Source organism: Rhinolophus ferrumequinum, chromosome 12, assembly GCF_004115265.2.
Source record: "Rhinolophus ferrumequinum isolate MPI-CBG mRhiFer1 chromosome 12, mRhiFer1_v1.p, whole genome shotgun sequence".
Taxonomy (NCBI): domain Eukaryota; kingdom Metazoa; phylum Chordata; class Mammalia; order Chiroptera; family Rhinolophidae; genus Rhinolophus; species Rhinolophus ferrumequinum.
In genome coordinates, this window is record NC_046295.1 from 18,881,075 (window position 1) to 18,901,984 (window position 20,910).

The 20,910-nt window shown below is 37.1% G+C and overlaps 1 protein-coding gene across 1 annotated transcript in view; it reads right to left on the reverse strand.

Moving 5' to 3' along the window:
- FOCAD (focadhesin) overlaps nt 1-20,910 on the reverse strand; it is a 272,571-nt gene that overhangs the window by 96,802 nt on the left and 154,859 nt on the right. The window contains exons 16-19 of the mRNA XM_033123525.1: nt 14,755-14,889; nt 10,928-10,978; nt 10,074-10,157; nt 2,928-3,060 (exon numbers count right to left, since the gene is read on the reverse strand). Of these exons, the coding sequence (XP_032979416.1) occupies nt 2,928-3,060; nt 10,074-10,157; nt 10,928-10,978; nt 14,755-14,889 (403 nt within the window). The remainder of the gene's footprint in view (nt 1-2,927; nt 3,061-10,073; nt 10,158-10,927; nt 10,979-14,754; nt 14,890-20,910) is intronic.

Below are 20,910 nucleotides of genomic sequence, written 5' to 3' on the forward strand. Positions count from 1 at the left end.
ACCCTGTCAACCCTGCTCTGTGCCCTGGAACAATAACCCTTAACAACTGCACAACAGGCTCCCTTGTCCTCTGGCTTCATCCAATGGACACTGGCCGGAGGTCAGAGGATGGACCCGAGTGAGATCAGGGCATGTATTCCCCAGACACTCACCAGCAGGACTGCCAGAGGTTGCCTATATCCCTCTTAGGGCTCCCCCTCGGCAGCCCTGATTGGGACACCGATGCTCTCTCTATTCCCCTAACTGCCACCTCCCCTTACTGCTTCAGACTAGAAACATTAACCACTCTTTGTGATTTCCTTTAACCTTGACAGCATAAGTGTAAATAGTCCCTTTGTTAAACTCTCAATTGCTCCATCTGAATGTGCCTTTCCTGTCAAGATCCTAATCAATACACCATTTAAATCAAAGAGATGAGGAACACCCAATTGCAGGCCATGTACCCCAATACCTGCATTTGCATGCATACGTATGACTGCTTCAAGCTGAGCATGAGTTCAGACTTTTCAGAACGTAGCTAGAAACATCTGTGAGGATAGAGGAGTGAGAGAAGGTAATTTCATGCTTCCTCAGAAGGGATCCTATTCTGGCAAAAGCTGATATATGTCAAGAGATAAGTACCCATCTGCACATAGCTTGGAAATTTGTCTACTTATCAAGTTCTTCAGAGAACTAAGGAGGCTCAAATAACTCCAGCCCTGAGAAGAGTTCAAAGGAGTGTACGTGATTATACGGAGCACCATCTTCCCACAGCCACGAAGCTGGCAACTAGGACTGTGCCCATCGTCTGTGAGACTTGCAGATGACCAGGGGAGAATTTGAACAGAGCTGACAATATGCAGAACGCAGTTCAGATATACATTTCTAAAACAACCCAAATGTCCTTCAACAGGTGAGTGGATAAACAAACTGTGGTACATCCTACAATGGAATACTACTCAGCAATAAAAAATGACAATTCATACAGGCAACCTTTTTGGATGGATTCAAAGACATTATGCTGAGTGGAAAAGAAAAACTAATCCGAAAAGTTTATGTACCATATGAAAAAAAAGGGTAAAATCCAATGAAGTTATAGCTAATAGTATTGTACCAATGTGAGTTTCCTGGTTTTAATAACAAGCTAAGGTTATGTGAGATGTTACCGATGGGTGCAGTGGGGTAAAAGAACACAGAAACACTCTAAACTGTTTTTGTGACATCTTATAAGTCTAAAGTTATTTCAAAAGAAAAAGAAAAATTTTAAATCAATACCAGTAACACCTCTATTTAAAATTACGCAAATTACTGGATTTACTTTGTGGCTGCTTTTGTGTTTACTTGAAAAGAAATAAGAGGAGCAAAGGGCCCAGATTCACTTATATTCAGTGTGACCTGGCTTTCTGCCTCCTGTACCCAGAGACCTAATACATATCATCCACCCTGGACCTTTCAGGGCATACATTCCTAAAGCTGGTGCTTTTTCCTGCTTCGTTTCTGAGTTCTCCAGTAATCCCTGGAACAGCGAGTCACAGAAAAACAAACTGCATGGTTGGCCAGACACAGATAACATCTACACCACCCACCTGACTCTGATTATTGAATGTTTCATGCAGATACAGTTATTGCTCTCAAATCCTCCCCCTGCTTTCTCAAGGAGAGGCACTGACAACCATCAAGTACAAACCAGGTAGAGGAGCCCAGTAAAGGCCACCACCGCACTGCAGAGATTGGGAGGACAGAAACAACAGTACACCTTGGCGACAAACACCTTCCCCCTTTTCCTGCTTTGCAAACCACACTGTGGGTGAAGGATGGATCCATGTAAGAGGGAACAATGTTGTTTGAAAAGCTCAAGAGGACTTTTAATTCTAAGGCTATCTTAGGATACAGGAGGAACTTGAGTAACTGAAGGCTTTTTCTTTCCTCAGACTCACTATTAACTGCAGGAAAGGTCCTACACTCTGAAGAACCTTGAGGTAGGAAGTGGGTTAGAAAAGACGAGAAGAACAGGAAACATGTCTGTAAGGCTTGTTCTGGATGTCAGGAATAAAGACAAGGTGAACTCTGAGTTGTACCATTCAGGTTTCTCTAATGAAAGGAGGTGGGGGTTGGGACAGGAGCTTTGTCTAGAAATAAATAACATATTTGACTAATTCCTCAGGAATCTCCATGTGGGATGAAATCGAGGAAAAGTCTTCCAACATTATAGGCTGGTGGGATTATGACTGAGAAGATGACATTTCTTGTGTTTATTGAACTTACTTTTCAGAAATTAAATTTTCACGTCCATGAATATTCAAGGTAGAATTGGAACAGAACGGGTAATAGATGCATGCTCAGCAAAATGCTGGCGAATACTGAATTAGAATAATTAGATATAATTAGAACAGCTTTTTAAATGCCAAATCCTATAAACCTTACGTAAAAACTGAATAACCATATAGTTTGGTCTACTTTTAAAAGGTATTAATTTATAGTTCTTGAATATTGGTACCATATTTGGGGTAACTCTAAAGAAAGAATAAATTTATAATGATGAAACTACCCAGTAAATCTTGGAAGATTCTAATGATCTTTTCAGTTTGCTTATATAATAATAAACCATTATTTGAATCAGTGACTTAAAAGTCCCACTGCAAATTTGTCTTGCAGAATAAATTTAGCGTTCGAAATGACTTTTAATTTTTCAGTAAACATGGTTGTTTAAACTAGTTTTCCAGTTCAATTTCACTTGAATCTAACATATTCAGTATGTTTTGAATATCAAACAACCTCAAGCATTCCCTATAGAACAGATGGATACATTTTTTGCATTTCAGATAGAAAGTAAGCACGTAAGATTAAAGTAAGCTATAATATGTACACATCACAAAAGAATACAATCAATTAGACAGGTTAAATCAGCGAAAAATGCTAGTTTTTTCACTATATTACATAAGAGTCACCTGGTAAAACCAAAGGAGCAGTGAGTGACAATAAGCTGAGATAGCAAGAGCCAGAAACTGAAAGGTCTGGGTCCTTCTCCTCATCCTCTTCATCTTCATCTTGTTCAGCAGGAATATGGATTTCTGGTCTTATCTAAAATGACAGAGAAAGGAAAACTAAAACGTTATGTAAAATCTTTTCTTTGTCCTTTTTAGGTCAAGATTTTAAAATTGCATTAAACTCATTGCTCTATAACATCAAAAGACCATTAAAAATTAATTTAAAAAAATCTATTTTCAGATTAACTAAATGTTAACCTCTAATCATCTTATTAGATACAATCCTTGGTCCATGTAAAGAACTAAGGATAATATAGTAAGAAAATCACCATAAGCCAATATAAGCAATGATTATTATAGAAAACTAATAAAATTTTACACCATCCGACAATAAAATGCAAACACTGACACATTCAATATATTGAACTTCCACGGTTTATAATTAAATATTTGCCTTGTCTGAATACATTTTTTTTTTTAATTTGTGATTCCAGCCATAAGACTATGACAAAGCTTAAAATCTTCCAGTAGCATATATAGTAGAGATCAGGAAAGGACAGAATGGTTTAGTGGATTTTTCTTTTTTTAAGACTTGGCAGTTTGTTGCTATAGAATATAAAAACCTAAAATCTGTAATTGGTAACTATACTTTATTGTGTCTCATTTGCAATTTTAAGATTTTTGTGGTTGCTCTGTGATTAGTTAGATTTGTTTGAACCAAAAATAAAAAATGTAAAAAGATTAGCACTGTTGTAGTTTCTACAAGATACAATGTTAAGCAATTAATTAAATTTTTAATACTTTCAATGACACACCATCATAATGCCCATATGGAGATATTAAGCATTAGGGGAGGAAATCTAAACATATAAAAGTGGCCGCTATAACCATGAAGTGCCAGAACCCAGTCATTACCACTAGCCTGTCTCCCAGAGTTATTTTTAGAAATAATTAACAATTCCTGCAGACTGCCTTCTTCATAGGTCCCCAAAGAACTGTTCCATTTAGGAACTGCATTGAGTCAGGATTCTTGCAGGGGGATTTAGAAAACAAGAGGAAATGCTTCTCTTAAGTATGATAACCTCAACTCCAATGAAGCCTTTCAGCCCACAACTAGTGTTCTCTTCAAGAGTGAAGGAGTGAAGGCAACCTGTCTACCTGAGCACTTTCTAAGACAAAATTTAATTCGGATTCAATCAATATAGAGTACCTAATTCTCAGAGGACTGAGCTCACCGTAATTACAGAGATAACAACCATGTGTGCTCCACAGAGGGCATGATGGCATTTGTTGATATCGACGCATACCAGGGAAATCCTGGCACGTCTGCACACCTTCTGGTTCTGACAAGCGGGCTTTTCCACGTGTCTCTGGTCTGCAGAGATACTTGGAAGTTGCCAGGTTTCATATCATCAGGAATTAACTTAGAGATGCTTAACCAGGCCTCGTTGCCTTAAAAATTCCCAAAAAGGAGTTGGTTCTGGGTCCATCTGCCTTGCTTCCTGACTTTTTACACATCGTAGCACAAATTGAAAATAATCTTTGAACAGCGTACCGGGGAAACAGACAACAACGCCTACAGCTGGAGACTGCATCGGTAGCACCAGTTACCGCACCAGTTAGCTCATCAGAGCACTGGGAAGCTCTGATAGACATCCTATCACAATGAATAGGATACCTGGCGAGCTGGAAGGCAGAGGTAAACACTGAAGGTAAAATGAAAATTCAGAGGGATGGTGAGGAGGTGGAGAAATCAGAACCCTCACAGTACTGGTGGGAATGTAAAATGGTGCAGCCCCTTTGGAAAACAATTTGGCAGTTTCTCAAAAAGTCAAACACAGTTATATGCCCCCAGCAATTCCACTCCTATGTATATAACCAAGAGAAATGAAAATACATAATCACACAAAAAGTTGCATAAGAGTGTCCATGAATGTGAGGGCATTACTTATAATAGTGCCTGTCCCCCCCCAAAAAAAATGAAAGCAACTCAAACACCCAAACTGATGAATACAAAAACCAAAATGTGGCCCATCTATATAATGGAATATTATTCTGTCACAAAAAGGTATGAAGTACAGATACATGCTACACGTGAATGAACCTGAAAACATCATGGTAAGTGAAATAAGCCAGTCACAAAAGACCACACGCCATATGATGTCATTATACGAAAGTTCTGTCCAAGCAAATTTATAGAGACAGAAAGTAGATTAACGGTCGCTTCAGTCTTGGGGAGGGGAAAGGGCTAATGGGAATTGACTGCTGATAAAATGTTCTAAAATTAGATTGTGGTTGCTCTGTGATTCGTTGCACAATTCTTTGCGTATACTAAAACCACTGAATTGTATGCTTCAAATGGGTGAATTAAGTCTCAATAAAGCTATTTAAAAAGAAAGGAAGGGGGGAGGGAAGCAAGGAGGGAGCAAGGAAGGATATAAGAGGCGAAAAGGAAAGGGGAGAGGTGAGAGGGGTCAGAAGTGTTAGTAGCAAAAGCAGAAGAATAAGAAGCAGAAGCGAAAGCAGAAAAGCCCCACCACCTTCAGGGGGACCTTAACTGGTGAATGAACTCTGCCAAACGATCACGTGCTTCTAATTCCAGAACTATTTAGTATAACAGGAATCCAATCATTTATGCACACATTTTAGCCTATCCAGTCTTTCTGCTCAACCTGAATTACTTAAAACGAGTCACAGTACACAGACCCTCCGCATTTCTGAGACCCACTACAGAAGGACCTACCAGGTTGGGGATAAAAAAACAAAAATTGACCCACTCATCCATCTTAACTTGTCTTATTTAACATTCACATAACTGAATGCCTATATTAATTTATCTGCTATATTGTAAACAGCATATGCCTGCATCTTACATATGCATATATTTAACAAAGAAACTACAGATAGACTATAATTTAAGTATCAATGACACAGGTGGCCTACTAATAATGGGATGATTACTCCTTAAATTCTGTTTCTTCAAAGGTGAATTCATTCTCCTGAACAAATTAGCACTTATTGTTAGACCTTGGTTCCATTACTTTTCCATCCTCCTCTGCTCATCTCTTAGAATTATTTGTTCCAGCTTCCCTACGCTGGCTCTAGTTTTTTCCCTTGGTTTGTGCACAGCAACTGAATACGATCAATGTGAGTTACAACTAAGGAAAATCAAGAGACATCTAATGAGAAAATACACATTACAATTACATAAGTTTGGAAATTACATTATATTAGCTGCAAAAATACCCAGGAAAACCATACATATATTTAAAACACACATGCATGCATGTACACATACAACTATGTCCTTCCAATTATAGCGATGCTTTATTGAAAAAACTTAAATGGAGAGCCAAATATAAAATGATAAATTGCTTTTAAAATCTGCTTCAAATTGAATATTGGATATTTGTCCTACAAAATGCCTCACTATGGGTTCTGAACCAGATAACCTTTCAACCACCGTTGTGTGTGTATAGTATAACCTATGAAAATCCAGGAGTTTGTGCATAAACAGAGGATTTTATTTGGAACATATCAAGTATCTGCATACATTCATTTAAAAAGAGAAACAGCTTCTGATGAATGCAGTGACATTCACTTAAGTCAAAGCCGAACAGGTTACACCATATCAATACCAACTCCGCATGCATAATGAGTTCTTTTATATTACTCATTTCTAAAATTAACTCCAGAAATCAACAACACAATTTATCTTAAGATTTCTATAATAAAAAGTTTAATTTTTAAACAGCTGAATATTTTTTAATGAACCCAAGTCAGAGTCAATTTTCTACCTACCTGTTTATGCATTACTGATTGTTTTACCAGAAAAACAATTCTCTACAGTTTTTTGTTTGTTTATTTTTACACTAAGGAAGGCAGAGGAGAAGGATAAATAGCTAAAAAGAACAAAGAAATAGAAACCAAAAGGGAGAAAGCATTCATGTCTAATTTTTAACATTAGAATCAACAAGTCCACATAGAAGTTCCCCCAATTTTTTTGACCAACTTTAGATATGCATGTTTCAAGTGATTAACAATAACATTTTCACAAACCAGTGAAACATATGGATTCATCCAACATTCCCAGCTCATAAAATGGCCTAGTACTCAGTATATGTCCAATAAATAATTATTAAACCAATGCAAGTCTTAAGTGTCTATCATCAATAATCTCACATAGCTTCCTAATAACAAACCAATGACAAGGAAGATGAGTTAATAAATTTGGTATTCAAATCCCTCACTCACATGGTGTCTCATTCAGCTCTACTATTCAATGCCATTTTCCATCTTACCTTAGATGCAATGTCTTATTCAACCCTAAACCTTTTTTCTAATGTCTGCCACTCCTCTACTACCTTTTGTTCTACCAGCCTGTTAGTTTTCAACAAGTTTCAGTTTTAAATTGCTACATCAATCAACAAGAAATCTTCCTCTAATAAATTCAAAGAAGGGTAGAGCTTACAAAAGTAGCTGAATTATAATCTCCAAAAGGAGCCATGTTGATAAGGATAAATTGTATCTTTTTAAAAAAATTTCTACTTGGAATTCATACTGTGCTCATTTGGAAGATTATGTCTCAAGTTTCCACAAGCAGAAAGAGAGAATGTGGATGTACTTGCACCGGAAAGGTACAGGTAACCTTCAATTTTGTGAGTAAATGAAATTACCCTCGGTGCAAAGTGAGTAATCTCTGACAACAAAGAGTCTTAGTTTATATTAAGTCCCTACCTGGCAGGGACTTTGGAAACAACTGAAAATAAGCTTTTCTAGAAAATGAGCCTCAATTTCACATATAAAACAGAGGTGGGGAGCAGACACGGTTGTCTCCTTAGCTTCGGGGACTTGTTTGGAATATGAACACACATTAACCACGTTCTGGATTTTTGGTCCTTAGGTGTTCCAACAGCCAAACCGAAAATCAGTAATCAACAATAAGGAGAAGAATGCATGGCGCAGTCTCGGAAGCAATGATTCTCCTTGAGGAGGCAGGTCTTCTGAATCAAAATATGGGCATCAGAGGCAGACAGTTTTCAAACCTCTTATGTCACCTCACCTTAATCCCACTTGAGAATATCCACAATAGTGAACCATTGTTACTTTGCGGAGTGAGTCATATCCCAGAAGGGGGTCAGGGCAGAAGAAAAGGTTGAAAAACATGGCTAAAAAAGAATAAGCCTTCAAGATTTCCTTTACAGCTCTTCACATTCTGATGGTGAAAATGCAAGCATACACAGAAGCCCCAACTCTAAGTACATCACTAATCTTTTTGTCGGAAGGTATAAAGGACTAATTATGGCTATTCAGGGATCAGAAACTACAGAAGAGTTAGATTAAGAAAATATCTAATAATCGAGTATAGCATTTATCTGAGCATAAACTCTAACAAATATAATCAGAACTGGATAAAACACTAAAGTAAGAAAAATTATAAGCATGTCAATATTTAAATAGTGAATACTATGTGAACATTGTTTAATAAAAGCTATTATTCTGGCTGGACTATTACAAGAATAAGCTAAAAATAAAGGTAGTTGTTATGCTGTGATCTAAATTAGCAATTGCTTACTAAAAATAATAATTTATTAATAAATGGTATCTTCCCAGATGCTGCAGCTAATCTATTGGTAGGAGTTCACACAAGAAATTTACATGTAGCTTTTTTTTTTTAACCTTTTTTTCTTTCTTTTTTTAAGAAGCTATGGGTATTGTCAGTTATCACAGAGCAGTCATTTTTTTAATTTTATGAATCATAGGCTCATAACATTTCTTTTTCTTAAGGCTCCCCATTTGCAATAACTGCATGACAAGCCGGCCAATCAGTTGTTGAGTCCTCGACAACACGGGAAACCCTGCCTTACTTAGAATTTGGTTTTAAAGAGCCTGTCCTTCAGTCCTGCTTATGTGGTGCCCCATTCAGGTCAGTAAACAGAAGTCTACCTGGTTCTTCCTGCCATCTAATCTCCATACAAACTCAATCTAGAAGAAAAAGTCAACACATTTTAATGCCTGACGATCCCAAGAAACTCATACCAAAATTTCTTGTCATCTGACTTCATGGATAGATTCTGGGTAATGTTACACATAACTTCTTCGAACAGAATGTCTGCTTTATACTCTAAAGCACGGGTGTCCAAACTGCGGCCCGCGGGCCAACTGTGGCCCGCAATCCATTGTTAATTGGCCCGCAGCAAATTCCAAAAATATATTTAGTTTAATTAAATAAACCAGGTGAGACAATATGTATTTCACCTCGAGTGAGTGGCCCGGCTATTTGTATAGTTTACCGAATATGGCCCTTGGTAAAAAACGTTGAAAAAAGTTCGGACACCCCTGCTCTAAGGCATTCAATAAACATGTGTATGCACTTGAGTGCATTTAAATTAGCAGTAACACTAAATGTGAAATCAGACCCCTAACCTCAGAACATAACCGAATAATTTAAAGCTGATTATATTAGGTAACCTAATAATTTAAAGCTGGTTATGTTAGGAAGATACTAGAAAAGGTTGTATGTTTTTTGTTTCATGTAAATACTAAGATAATGTCACACTATGTGTTAACCCTTAAAAGACAGTGACACTTTTCTCATCAAGTTCTCTGGGGCTAACTTACACATCATTTCACACTAAACTAATAAATAGCAGATCTTCTCACATGGCATCTCAGTGCTGTGTCACAAACACAATTCTTTGGCTGCACAGGTAGTATAAACCCTAGGCAGTGCAGGCCATGCTTGGATTTGAAGTCCAAGATGGCGCACTGACTTGGCAATGTGGTTCCCACAGTGTCAGATCCTCTGGAGTAAGCCAAGGGCTCACATACACAGTCATACACCCTGTCACCTTAAGGAGACTCCACTGGAAACACAGGGGTCTTCCATCTGCTTCAGAGAAATTTAAATTCATTATCTGTGACGTCTAAGACCACTATAGTCTTTTACAGATTAAACAGATAATATAAATTCTTTTCTTTTACAGAGAACATACCTACAGTTACATCCACATCCATCAGGCACGCATCTCCTAAGAGGAGGGGATACAAACAAAGTTGTAAAACCCAGCAGTAAAGAGATGTCAGTGAGAAAGCAGAAAGGCCTACCTGTTCAGGTAGATGAAGAATGGTGTGCTCTCCGGCACTAAAGTGTGAGAGCGATTTATAGGCAGCACTTGCTACAACTGGATCCTAGAGAGGGTAAAGGTAAAACAAATAACATGGATTAAACATCAATTCTGGAGGAAGAAAATCTTCTCTCACCACCCTCAAAGTTCTACCAGCAGAGCTGTAAACAATAGTACTGAAGCCTTGCTTAATCTGTCCCAACTAACAATAGAGAGGAAACAGCACTGGGCAGAGGGATCAAAGCAGTATTCTTTTATCCTCGTTTGGACCTTAAACATAAAGTAACTCATAATCGTTCAGGCCCCGTGCGGTAGTATGGCTTACTGGAAGGTGTACAATGGTTTCGAGCCTCATAGGCCTGGAACTGGATTCTGAGGCCAGGTACTCACAGAGAAAATTAGCTTTCAGGATCGAAGCTCTTTCACGCATGAGTCAGGTATAACATCACTGACAGCCTCTTCTCTATATTCCTTGATTGGAAACTACATCCCAAAAATGGACTGGACTTCTGTTTGCTTGATCTGCTTATTGGTGGGGGCAGGGGAGGGATATAGCAGGAAAGGTGAAGGACCATTAAAAATATGAGACTACGTAACAGTCTCTCTTCAAATGTCAGCTTCACAAAGTAGAAGATGTACTTGATGGTGAAAACGCATTAACAAGCGTAAATTGAGGATAATATTTAAAACCTAAATTTATTAATAGTCACAATTCTTTTAAAATCAAGAAGCCATCATTTCAAGGGAGTTATATGTATTTGTTATTCCAAGAATCTTATTTGATAGATCTTTCCCAGCTTGGTTCTGTTTCACTGACACCCCTTGTGACAGTACCTTATTTCGAGTGTGGGTCCAGAGGAGGCTGAGTACTTGAACTTTAAAATTCTGAAACATCAACAAACACCAGAACAAAATTTTAAGGCAAAGATAAAACTGAACATAAATAATCCAAAGTAGCAAATAGTGGAAATTAAATCACTTTAAAAATGGTATCATTAGTAACTGACTTATTCTATATTTGCCTATCATAAAATGAATATACTCAGAAACAGACGCATCATTTAAATACATGGATATTTTAAACATCATGAGACTGTAAGATGATTAAATTTAGAAAATGACCACTTCTTATTGACCTCTCAAGTCCTAGTACAAATGTCACTCCTCTCTTTCATGCCACTATTCCTGATCCCCCAGTGCAAGCGGCCATATGGCGTATGGCACACTTGAGCATCTAGTGTAACTGTGTGTGTGTGTGTGTGTGTGTGTGTGTTGTTAACTCCCTACCAGGAGTTAGGTCATACACTCCATAGGGCAGTGATTGTCCTTTCCATGTAAAGGCCTGGATCATAAAGCCCAGGACATAAAGAACATAAAACCCAGTTTCTCAAATAACAAACATTTGATAAATAATTGAGCATAAAAAGTCATTTATCTTCTAACGCTCAATGTCTTGTCATTTCAGCCACATCTAACTTCTTGCCCTTCTAAATCATATAAGGCTTTCCTACACCTCCTTGCCTTTGCATATTCCATTGCCCAAACTTCAGTGGGATGTAACATTTTGTTAATTCTTCAAAATTGTAATCAAATAGCACCAACTCAATAATGTTTCCTTAAATTCCTAAAAGTGTTGGTCATTTCCACCACCACCTCTCATAGCCCTTTGGTTAACTCTACTCAGCGAATGTTATTGTAATTATTATAGCTCATGTCTACTTTCTTTACCAGCTTTTGAGATTTTGGAAGGCAGGGAATGACAATATGGTGTAATGGAAAAATATAGGCTCTGGAGCTAGAAAGTCCTCGGTTTAGACACCAGCTTTCTCTTAGAAACTACAGTGTTGGTCAAGTTACTTGTCCGGCATATAGCAGATACTCAATTAATATTTGCTTAATGAATGGATGGACCTTTCAAAGGCTCAGATTCTTAAGCTATAAAATTAAAAATAATACCTTCCTGTCAGATATTAGAAGTAATTGGTATAAAATAACTAGAAGAGTGCTGAAATATAATAGGTACTTTAAAATAGTATCTATTCTTGTTTATTAGTATCTCTAAGGCCTAGTACAATTTTAATAAATTGTGAATAAATGTACCAACCACTTTGCAAAACAATTCAGAAAATACACTAACTGAAACATGGACTCTATTTTCAACAAGCTTGTAATTTAACAAGGAAAATAGTATATAGATATATAGATATAGATATAGATATATCACATACCATGAAATAGAAATAAATGTTCTTAGGAAAGTATAGATTAAAAAAATTTGAGATTACAAAAAAATTCTTAAAGCATAGGATAAGTTACACCAATTTTTTACATCCTAAAATAGATTTTTAAAATTAGAGATGAAAAAAGGAAGTAATTCTAGCCGAGAGAACAACATGAACAAAGGAAAAGAAATAGAAAAGTTTGGAGGCAACTAAGGAAGTTACAAGAGATTGTTTTCTTGGGAGTGCAGGAGGCAAAAAAGCAGAGTGAGACCAGATTCGAAAGGCCATACTGATTAAGTGTAAAGAGGTCAGATTTCATGTTAGGCAAACACAAGGCACTGAGGTGACGAGGCATGGCAGTGACCTACGAAATACTTTGGGAAAATTACATTCAACTCTGGCTTACACGCAAACAAACTCTAAGTAGTTAAAAGAAAATAAATTATTTAAATACACAGGGAAGGAGGGAGGGAGAAAGCAAGAGAAGGAGGGATGGAAAGGAGGAGATTGGGAGCAAAAAAGAGGGAGAAAAAGAAGGACAGAGAAAAAGAGGGACAGACAGATAGAGGTCTCTCCTCTACATTTCTTTTTTTCCCCAACCCCCTTTCTCCCGCCTATCCCCCTCCACTTCGGTTCAAGCCGTTGTTTCTCAGTCTAGTTGTGAAGGCACAGCTCCCTGGCCCATGCTGGTATTAGAGCCTTGTGCTCAAGCAGAGCACTGGCTGCTCACGGCCCCGCAGCTCCAGGGAGAGCTGTTGTTCACAATCTTAACTGTAGAGGGCGCAGCTCACTGGCCCATATGGGAATCGAACCGAATTAGGAGCACGATGCTCCAACCACCTGAGCCACGAGGTGGGCCCCTCCCTCTACATTTCTTTACTTCAGTTTCCAAGTGGATTATGGTCACCGAAGGGAAGAAACTGATAGATGGAATGGCCCCAAAGCAGTCTATCTGAACAACAGAGAAGCTTAAATATTAATATACGCATGAAGATAAAGCAAAACAAGATGCCAGTGGAAAGAATGTAAAATCTGAAGAAGAAAACCTAATCCAAAAGACAATTAATAGCCATTGGCAAGCAAACATAAAAACCCACACACAAACCACTTCATAAATGAACCTGTAATGAAATCTGAATAATTCAAAATATAAGCAACACAAAAGTATATGAGTTCAGTCCTTAAAGACAGAAAATAAACATAAACAACATGTCCTCACTTTGATTTTTAGCCTTAGTTCCTTTTCAGTAGCCTGGCAGGCTTTCCGACAACATAAAGATATATAGCAATGAAAAGTTGCCATAAAAAAGACTTCTTGGTGAACTATATACTCTAGGAGTCTCAAAATGATTCTTTTTTAATACCCTAAAACAAAAGTCCAAATATGAGAATAAACTCATGTGACCCCCTGTATTGATTCAATCATGCATTCAATAACTACTTACTAAATATATATTATGTGCCAGGCACTGTGCTAGGTATTGCATCTTCAGTAAGAACAAATTTGATTTTATTCACTGTGGGTTTTCAGAATGGTTAGAAGTATTATCCCACAATCCTGCATTATCGTGTGATCTAAAACGTAAAAGGGACAATTACTGGAATCTGATGGAGGGTAGTTTATCAGTCTGTGAAGCACCGAATCAAACTAAAAGTCCACCAAGACTTCAAGTGAAAACCAACTGCTGCTCTTTGAAGGAAAAAGAAAAAAGGCGAGCACGAAAGGGAATATGGCTACCAAACTAGAAATACAAATGAATTTGCCACCCTCTCAATTTCACTCAAAGAAGAGATAATGAAGAAAATGTTAAGCAGGAATATATAAATCTTATAGCAAAGCATCTTTTACCAAGTGCTTCAATCACTACAATGACAATGAGTAGTTCATAAAATTGTTTTCCTGTTCTAAGATGGCTTGCTTTTATAATCATCCTCACTGAAGAGTATAGATGAAGAGGACAGATATAGATAGAAAATGTGAACTAACATGTAAAAATCAAATCTCTATGGCAAAGCTAGGAGCAAAACACAAATGACAATATGTCTATACTACTGGGAGAATCCGTCCTGCTTTATTTAACATCTTTGTAAATTATTTAGAGCTTAAAATACCAACAAAATGAATTTAAACTGTTGGCCTCATTAATTCTAAATTTTAGAAACATTACTTTTAACATACTGACTTTTTAAAATCTTGACCGTACTCTCACAATAAAAACTTGGTATCCTTTGTGTAAATAAATTTTAAAGACACAGAATTGATAAGGGTGGATATCTTCCTACTCCTAAGAGTCCATAAAGATATCAACAGGTTCTCAGAACAAACAATTCTAAAGGATTTCTGGCAAAAGATTACACATATTTTTTTCCAAAAGTTATTAGAAAGCACACGTCTTTCCAATGTAGAAACAGACACTTTATTGACCTCCAAACTCATACCTCATATTCAGCTGTATTGACTGTTAAGGAAGGAACCAGAGAAAACAGCTCACTGAGGGTCTTCAAAATGAGAGGTCTCGTGTCACAGCTCAGCTTTGGGGAGAGAGCATTCCAAGTGGAGCGAATACAAACCACCTGTGAAGCAAATAAAAAGTCAATGCCAAAGAAAATCCCAACTCCTACGAAGGCATTAGTAAAGTAGCACTTTCTCTTATTATAAGGAAATTTAAGAACAAGGTCATTCCTAGAAGTTAAGATTCGATAAATTATCACACCCACAAAAGAAACTATTTAAACCAATGTAAACTGTTGTTGAAGATCCAGTCTGCCTCAAACAATTGCTATTTTTACTACTTTATTTTGGGTAACCACGGAAATAAAACTCTCTCTGTTTCTCTGTCACACATGTGCACACATAGAAAATTAAACTCCAGATTAGCTACATACACTGTTGAAGAATCGGTCTCTGAAACAAAGGGTAAGATAATACTAGGACATTTCTAAAGCCATTTCTAAAACAGTTCTTGTAGTTTTTCAGCTCTGTTGAAACTACATCACCATTCAGAAAATTGGGATGTTAATATATATATAAATTAAACACTCTTAAATCATCTTACAAACTTTTAAAGGAGGTAGGAGAATAATTAGATTATTTAAAATAATAATTTAGGACTTTGTTTTAAAAGTCACTTCAGATTTTTAAAGTGGCTGTTAAGTAATAAAATAAAAGCCCAACAAAAATGTTATTCTTAAATTGACCCAGTTTCCTTAAACCAAGTATTCTTAGTTCACTTCAGTATCTAGTTATATGGATATTCAAATGTCTTAACTTCAATTCCAACTACAACAGATGATTTCTTCACTTCCAGATATTTTATTAAAATTTTAAAACTCAAGCAGGAACAGTGCCAACACAGATCAATTAGACAGAGTTAAACAAGGATTAATCTTTCTAAAATACTCCAATCTCTTCTCTTAAGCTTAAATTAACATACACAATTTATCTCCATCTATACACATAAATTATTTAGAAAAGCTACATGAGGTAGTCAGTGAAAAGATGTCAAAGATAAATGAATAATATATGCTTAAGGACACAGAGTAAGGAGGGGCTCACCGAAGATAGAAGAGTATCTCAAAAACTTGGATTCAGTACTTTTGCTCTTATTTTCTACTTTCCATGAAATAGCAGGAAAAAGTTCTTTGACTTGGAATCCACTAAAAATTTGGATTCCATTAACATTAGCTAAGGGTAGCACTATGTGCCAGGCAGAAAAATAGGCACATTTACAACAAAGAAGTAGCTCCAATATTATAAATTATCAGGGTTTGAAATTTTAAAAAATTTTCCTTAAAAGCTTTCCATTCAACATTGAGTACACACTCAGAGTAGTATACAATACTAAGAGGAACAGTAAAATATAAAACATAATCTAACTCTTCAAAGAACTTAGCATCTTGTCAAAAAGCAATCTATATATAATTCTAAATTATTGGAACACAAAAGGTAAATGATTAGATTGTGAACTATGTCCAACAGAAAATATTTTCAAGAGGAATCTAGGAAGAAAAGATATGTCAGTAGGTAGGAGTCGTCAGAAAGAGTATCAAGTAGCAATAAGTCATTGGATGGGACTTGAAGGAGGAATGGACAGAAATCAGGCAGACAATACACATGGAAACGGAAAACATAGTCAAAACACAAAAAGCAGCATGTTATAGGCACGAAAAGCATGAGTACTAGCGAGGAAAGGCTCAAGCATCAGACAGTACCTGGAATACCAAAGCAGAAGTGTGAACCAGAAACAAACAAACAAATAGATAAAAAAGGCAGCCTCTGGAGACTTCTGAATTGGGGAATAAATAAAATTAAAATGCAACTTTTTAAAAATTTGTCTGGTAGTCTTATAGCCGAAGTCAAAGCAGCCATCCACCTCTCTCTCCAATTCCAATAACACAAACAGCCTCAAAAGTTTTCTAAAAAACTCATCATGCTCAATATACTCACTAATTGTCCGGGCTTTCCTCTCACTTTAAAAGCCTATCCAATTCCAATCTATGTTGTTTCGACTCAGTTCAAATCCCACTTCCACAGTGAAGTTTTCTCTTATAATTCAAGCCCTCATTTTATCCTTTCTTTCCCTCAATTTCTAACATTTAAAACTCTGTATCACCCAATTTAGCATTTAATTATATACTGTCTAGTACTGTTCATTCTTTCAATGAATGTAAGTTGTCTCCTCAACTAGCTATTAAGTTTTTTAAACACGTCTTAGACTTCTTTCCTCACTACTTAGCACAGTAATAAGTATGAACGGATTACCAGTACTCAGCTACTGATGGTACTGAAGCCTGAGGAATGGCAAATCTTGGTAGAAGCCTGAGGTAAAGATTAAAAGAATTAGAAGAACTTGGAGGACATATTGGAAAATGGGGTATTTTGGGCCTAGAGACCTGGGTGAATAAAAAATAACATTAAAAAGGAGAGGAAACCGAAAGAATGAGCACATTTGCAGGAGATGGGGGTAAAGAGCTCTGTTTGAGATGGTTTGAGTTGATGGAAAGACATCCATAGAGAAATATCCTGCAGGCAAAAGGGAAAGAAAAGGTCTATAACTCATATACGAGGTTGCTCAACAACGGCTTTGCCATTTGAATGTTCCCATAAATCAAATGCCAGGAGGAAGTATGGCCTCCTCGAAATTCTGATGTACTTTGCAGATTAACAAAAAATCTCTCTGGACACCAATTACAGAAGCACAAAAACGGCCCTGCCCTTTCCATGGGTAGTGGGTAGGGAGTGAGGCTACATTCTCCAAGTATTTTCATGCGTTTACAAAAATTTTTTTTAAAGTCTACTTCCTAGTAAGTTTGAAAAGTTATGCCTGAAATGGTACTCTACTTACCGACTATGCGAAAATATTCTAGACTCCCAGCCATGAATTGTGGCCTGAACTGTAATTACACAAGATATAGGTATATAGCTGTAGGGGATATTTGCAAACGCAGGCTTGTTCACTCATAATCAGGAAGAGGGAAGCCTCTAGGTAAACAAGGCTGCTTTCTCTGACCTTCCCAGCCCTGGGTGATTCTTGACTAGCTCTTCGGGCCCTGAGAGCTTCTTGAATTCTACCTATTACCATCTTGCTATGTCCATCTCCTTGGACCCTGTGGATTGGACCCACTAGCCTTTTGACCTGTGCAATCTGTTAAATCACATCAGCTTAATCAGGCTCCTGGCCTTTACTGCCTTGTTCTGCTCATTACCCAAAGACTTGTCTGTTTTCAAAAAACAGATTGACTTCTGGTTCCAGCAATATGAGGGCCATAGCTAAAATGACTGAAAAAGAAACAAAGAAGGAAATACCTGCATTGAGGTATTGTAAGGAAGTTAGCAGTTTCTATAACCTAACAGCTTGTGTTTAAATGCCCACACGGAAAGAGGCGATACAGTCTTCAGCCTACAAAAGGTGGGGAGTTGGAATTAAGACCCCCACATAAAACCGGCACCCCTTGACAGGATATACCCTTAGTGTAATGGTTGAACTGGAAATCACTAAACTGAGAAATTAATATAAAAAATGGCAGTGAGCTGGGGGCACCTAGACCACTCTCGTAGGAAACTCCCATAACACGTAACCCAAATAATTCGCATCGAAAAAATAAAATAAGCCCTTCTAAAAATGAGTTCGTGGAAAAAAAAAAATTTCACTACAGGAGTCCATGCATCCTAACGAAGTTTAATTTTAGAATGGGCCTTGGAGAAGTGGTTGATTCCAGGGCTGGGGTAGGGAAAATATAACTTAAGTCTGGACCACCTTATGGTGCCAGAAAGTAAGGAAGTGTTCAAAAAAGGATGTGGACTTATTGAAAGGGCATAGGAGCCAATCTGAAAGAGTCCCCAAAGGCCAAATAAATATCCATGAGTTTACACTAGTATAAATAATTGAATGAATGAATGAATAAAAGAGAAGGAGCAGCTCTTCCTTACAAAAGAATTCCAATTAATAAATGTAGAAGCAATTAAAGAAACAGAGTAACAACAGACTTTTCAAAATTAACGAGACCAAAACACCATGCAATAAGGTCTTAAAAGTGCTGAGGAAACTACCACAGTGTTTCCCCAAAAATAAGACCTAGGCGAACCATTAGCTCTAATGTGTCTTTTGAAGCAAAAATTAATATATAAGACCCGGTCTGATATTTACTATACATACTATAATATCAGACCGGGTCTTATATTATATTTTATTTTAGACCCAGTCTTATATAATATAAGACCCAGTATTATATTATATTACCCGGTATGATATGATATTATGTTATATTATATTATATTATATTATATTATATTATATTATATTATACCCGTGTCTTATATTATAGTAAAATAAGACCCAAGTCTTATATTAATTTTTGCTCCAAAAGACGCTTTGGAGCTGATGGTCTGGCTAGGTCTTATTTTCGGAGAAACATGGTAGTCTACAATACTAAATCCACCATTCAACAATAAGGGAAAAGCAAGCAAAAATAAATAAAATAGGAGGAACAATACCTAGGTCTTGTGCACATACAGCATAGGAATATTTATGTAGAAATGACTCAGAACATCTTGCTTTGTTTGTCTTCTTTTTGGAGAAGTCACCCCATTCTAAGTGCTTACATTATGCATATTTTGTTGCTATTTTTATTTCTCCGGGACAATGATACTTTTCCCATGTTATTCTTCCACAAGAATTTTAGCAACACTAAACAGCACCGATTAAAAAGACCCTTTACAGTGTGGGATACTGGAAAGAGCACATGACTGGAGTCCGAAACTCCAGGCTCTCCCACTTGGTAGCTATGTGACTGTGGCAAAGTCATTTATCTCCTCCAATCTGTTTCCCCAGCTGAAGAGCAGAAATAACACCAGTAACACTTGCTCTGTGTAAGGCACCAGGTTAACAGTAAAGACCATATTGAGACAAGTGTATGCAGACGTGCTTTAGACACTTTAAAAGATGGTTATTGCTGTTACAACCAATGGAAAAGATAACGAATCCCAAAAACATCAGAGCCTTTGCGTAGAATTCTTGTGCTGTAAGAATGACTTTGTTCCTTCGCAGAGGAACAGATAGCTACCTTCTCATTTTACTTCTAAATGCTGTTGCTAGAAATTCCTGAGAACAGCCTACTCCTTTTGTCCTGATGCTTTACTCTAAATAGGGAAAGCTTTATAAAAACCTCTTAGGCTATGAAAACCGCCTTATTTGCCCTTCTCATAATGAAGGTCAAAGAAATTGCCTTCACACTTAAAGGACTCGTCATCATCATGCAGTGAAGCCCTCTTCAGCTAATTCAGCACACAGAATTCACAAAACAGGGTGCCTCTGTTATCAAAATACAATAAAGGGGATAAGAGCGGGTTTCAGGAGACAATAATCAATGGAGCAGAAGCAACGGAAAAAATAAGTGTTTTTTTTACCCTAATAATGTGGGGTTAAAAAATGACTAGCACAGGTTTATGTAAGCAATTTCACAGTCTGTCGATGTCTGAGACTAGTTTATTAAAAAGGCCGTGCTGTAGAAAACAGTAGGAATAAATATTGCGTTTAGCTTTTTAAGTCCCTTATAATCTAAAGGGCAGTAATTCTGATGGTGTGCTATTAGAGTTACTTCACTTCTGTCCTGTTTGTGGCAAATAATGTAAAGGCACATTTCTAAATCCCAAACTGTGCCTTAGCGAACCAAACATATTTGTACTTGATGTGCTAAAGCTGCTCTCGTGTGAACAATCCCTAACCTCACTATGCCATTTCCCAAAGAGGTACGTCAGAGACCTTCCTAATTGTTCTGTATTTCTGAAAAACTGTGTGGCAGTTTGTAGTGCAGACTTGTAATTCTATTGTAATAATATCTGAACAGAAGAGGTTTCGAACTGCATAAGTGACACAAGTAAAAAGAGAGAGGCATTTATTAAACAGATTGATCTAGACTATCAAGCCACCCGCGGGACTCACTACTCAGCGGCCAGGGATTTTAGGTTTCTCTTTCATTCCCCCGTGTGAGAAGCTGCAGCTTCCCTGAGATACCTCCCTACAGGGAACAATATCTTCCAATGCAAACTCCATTGATTTCTCTGTAGGAACAGAAAGAATGACACAAAGAGCTCCC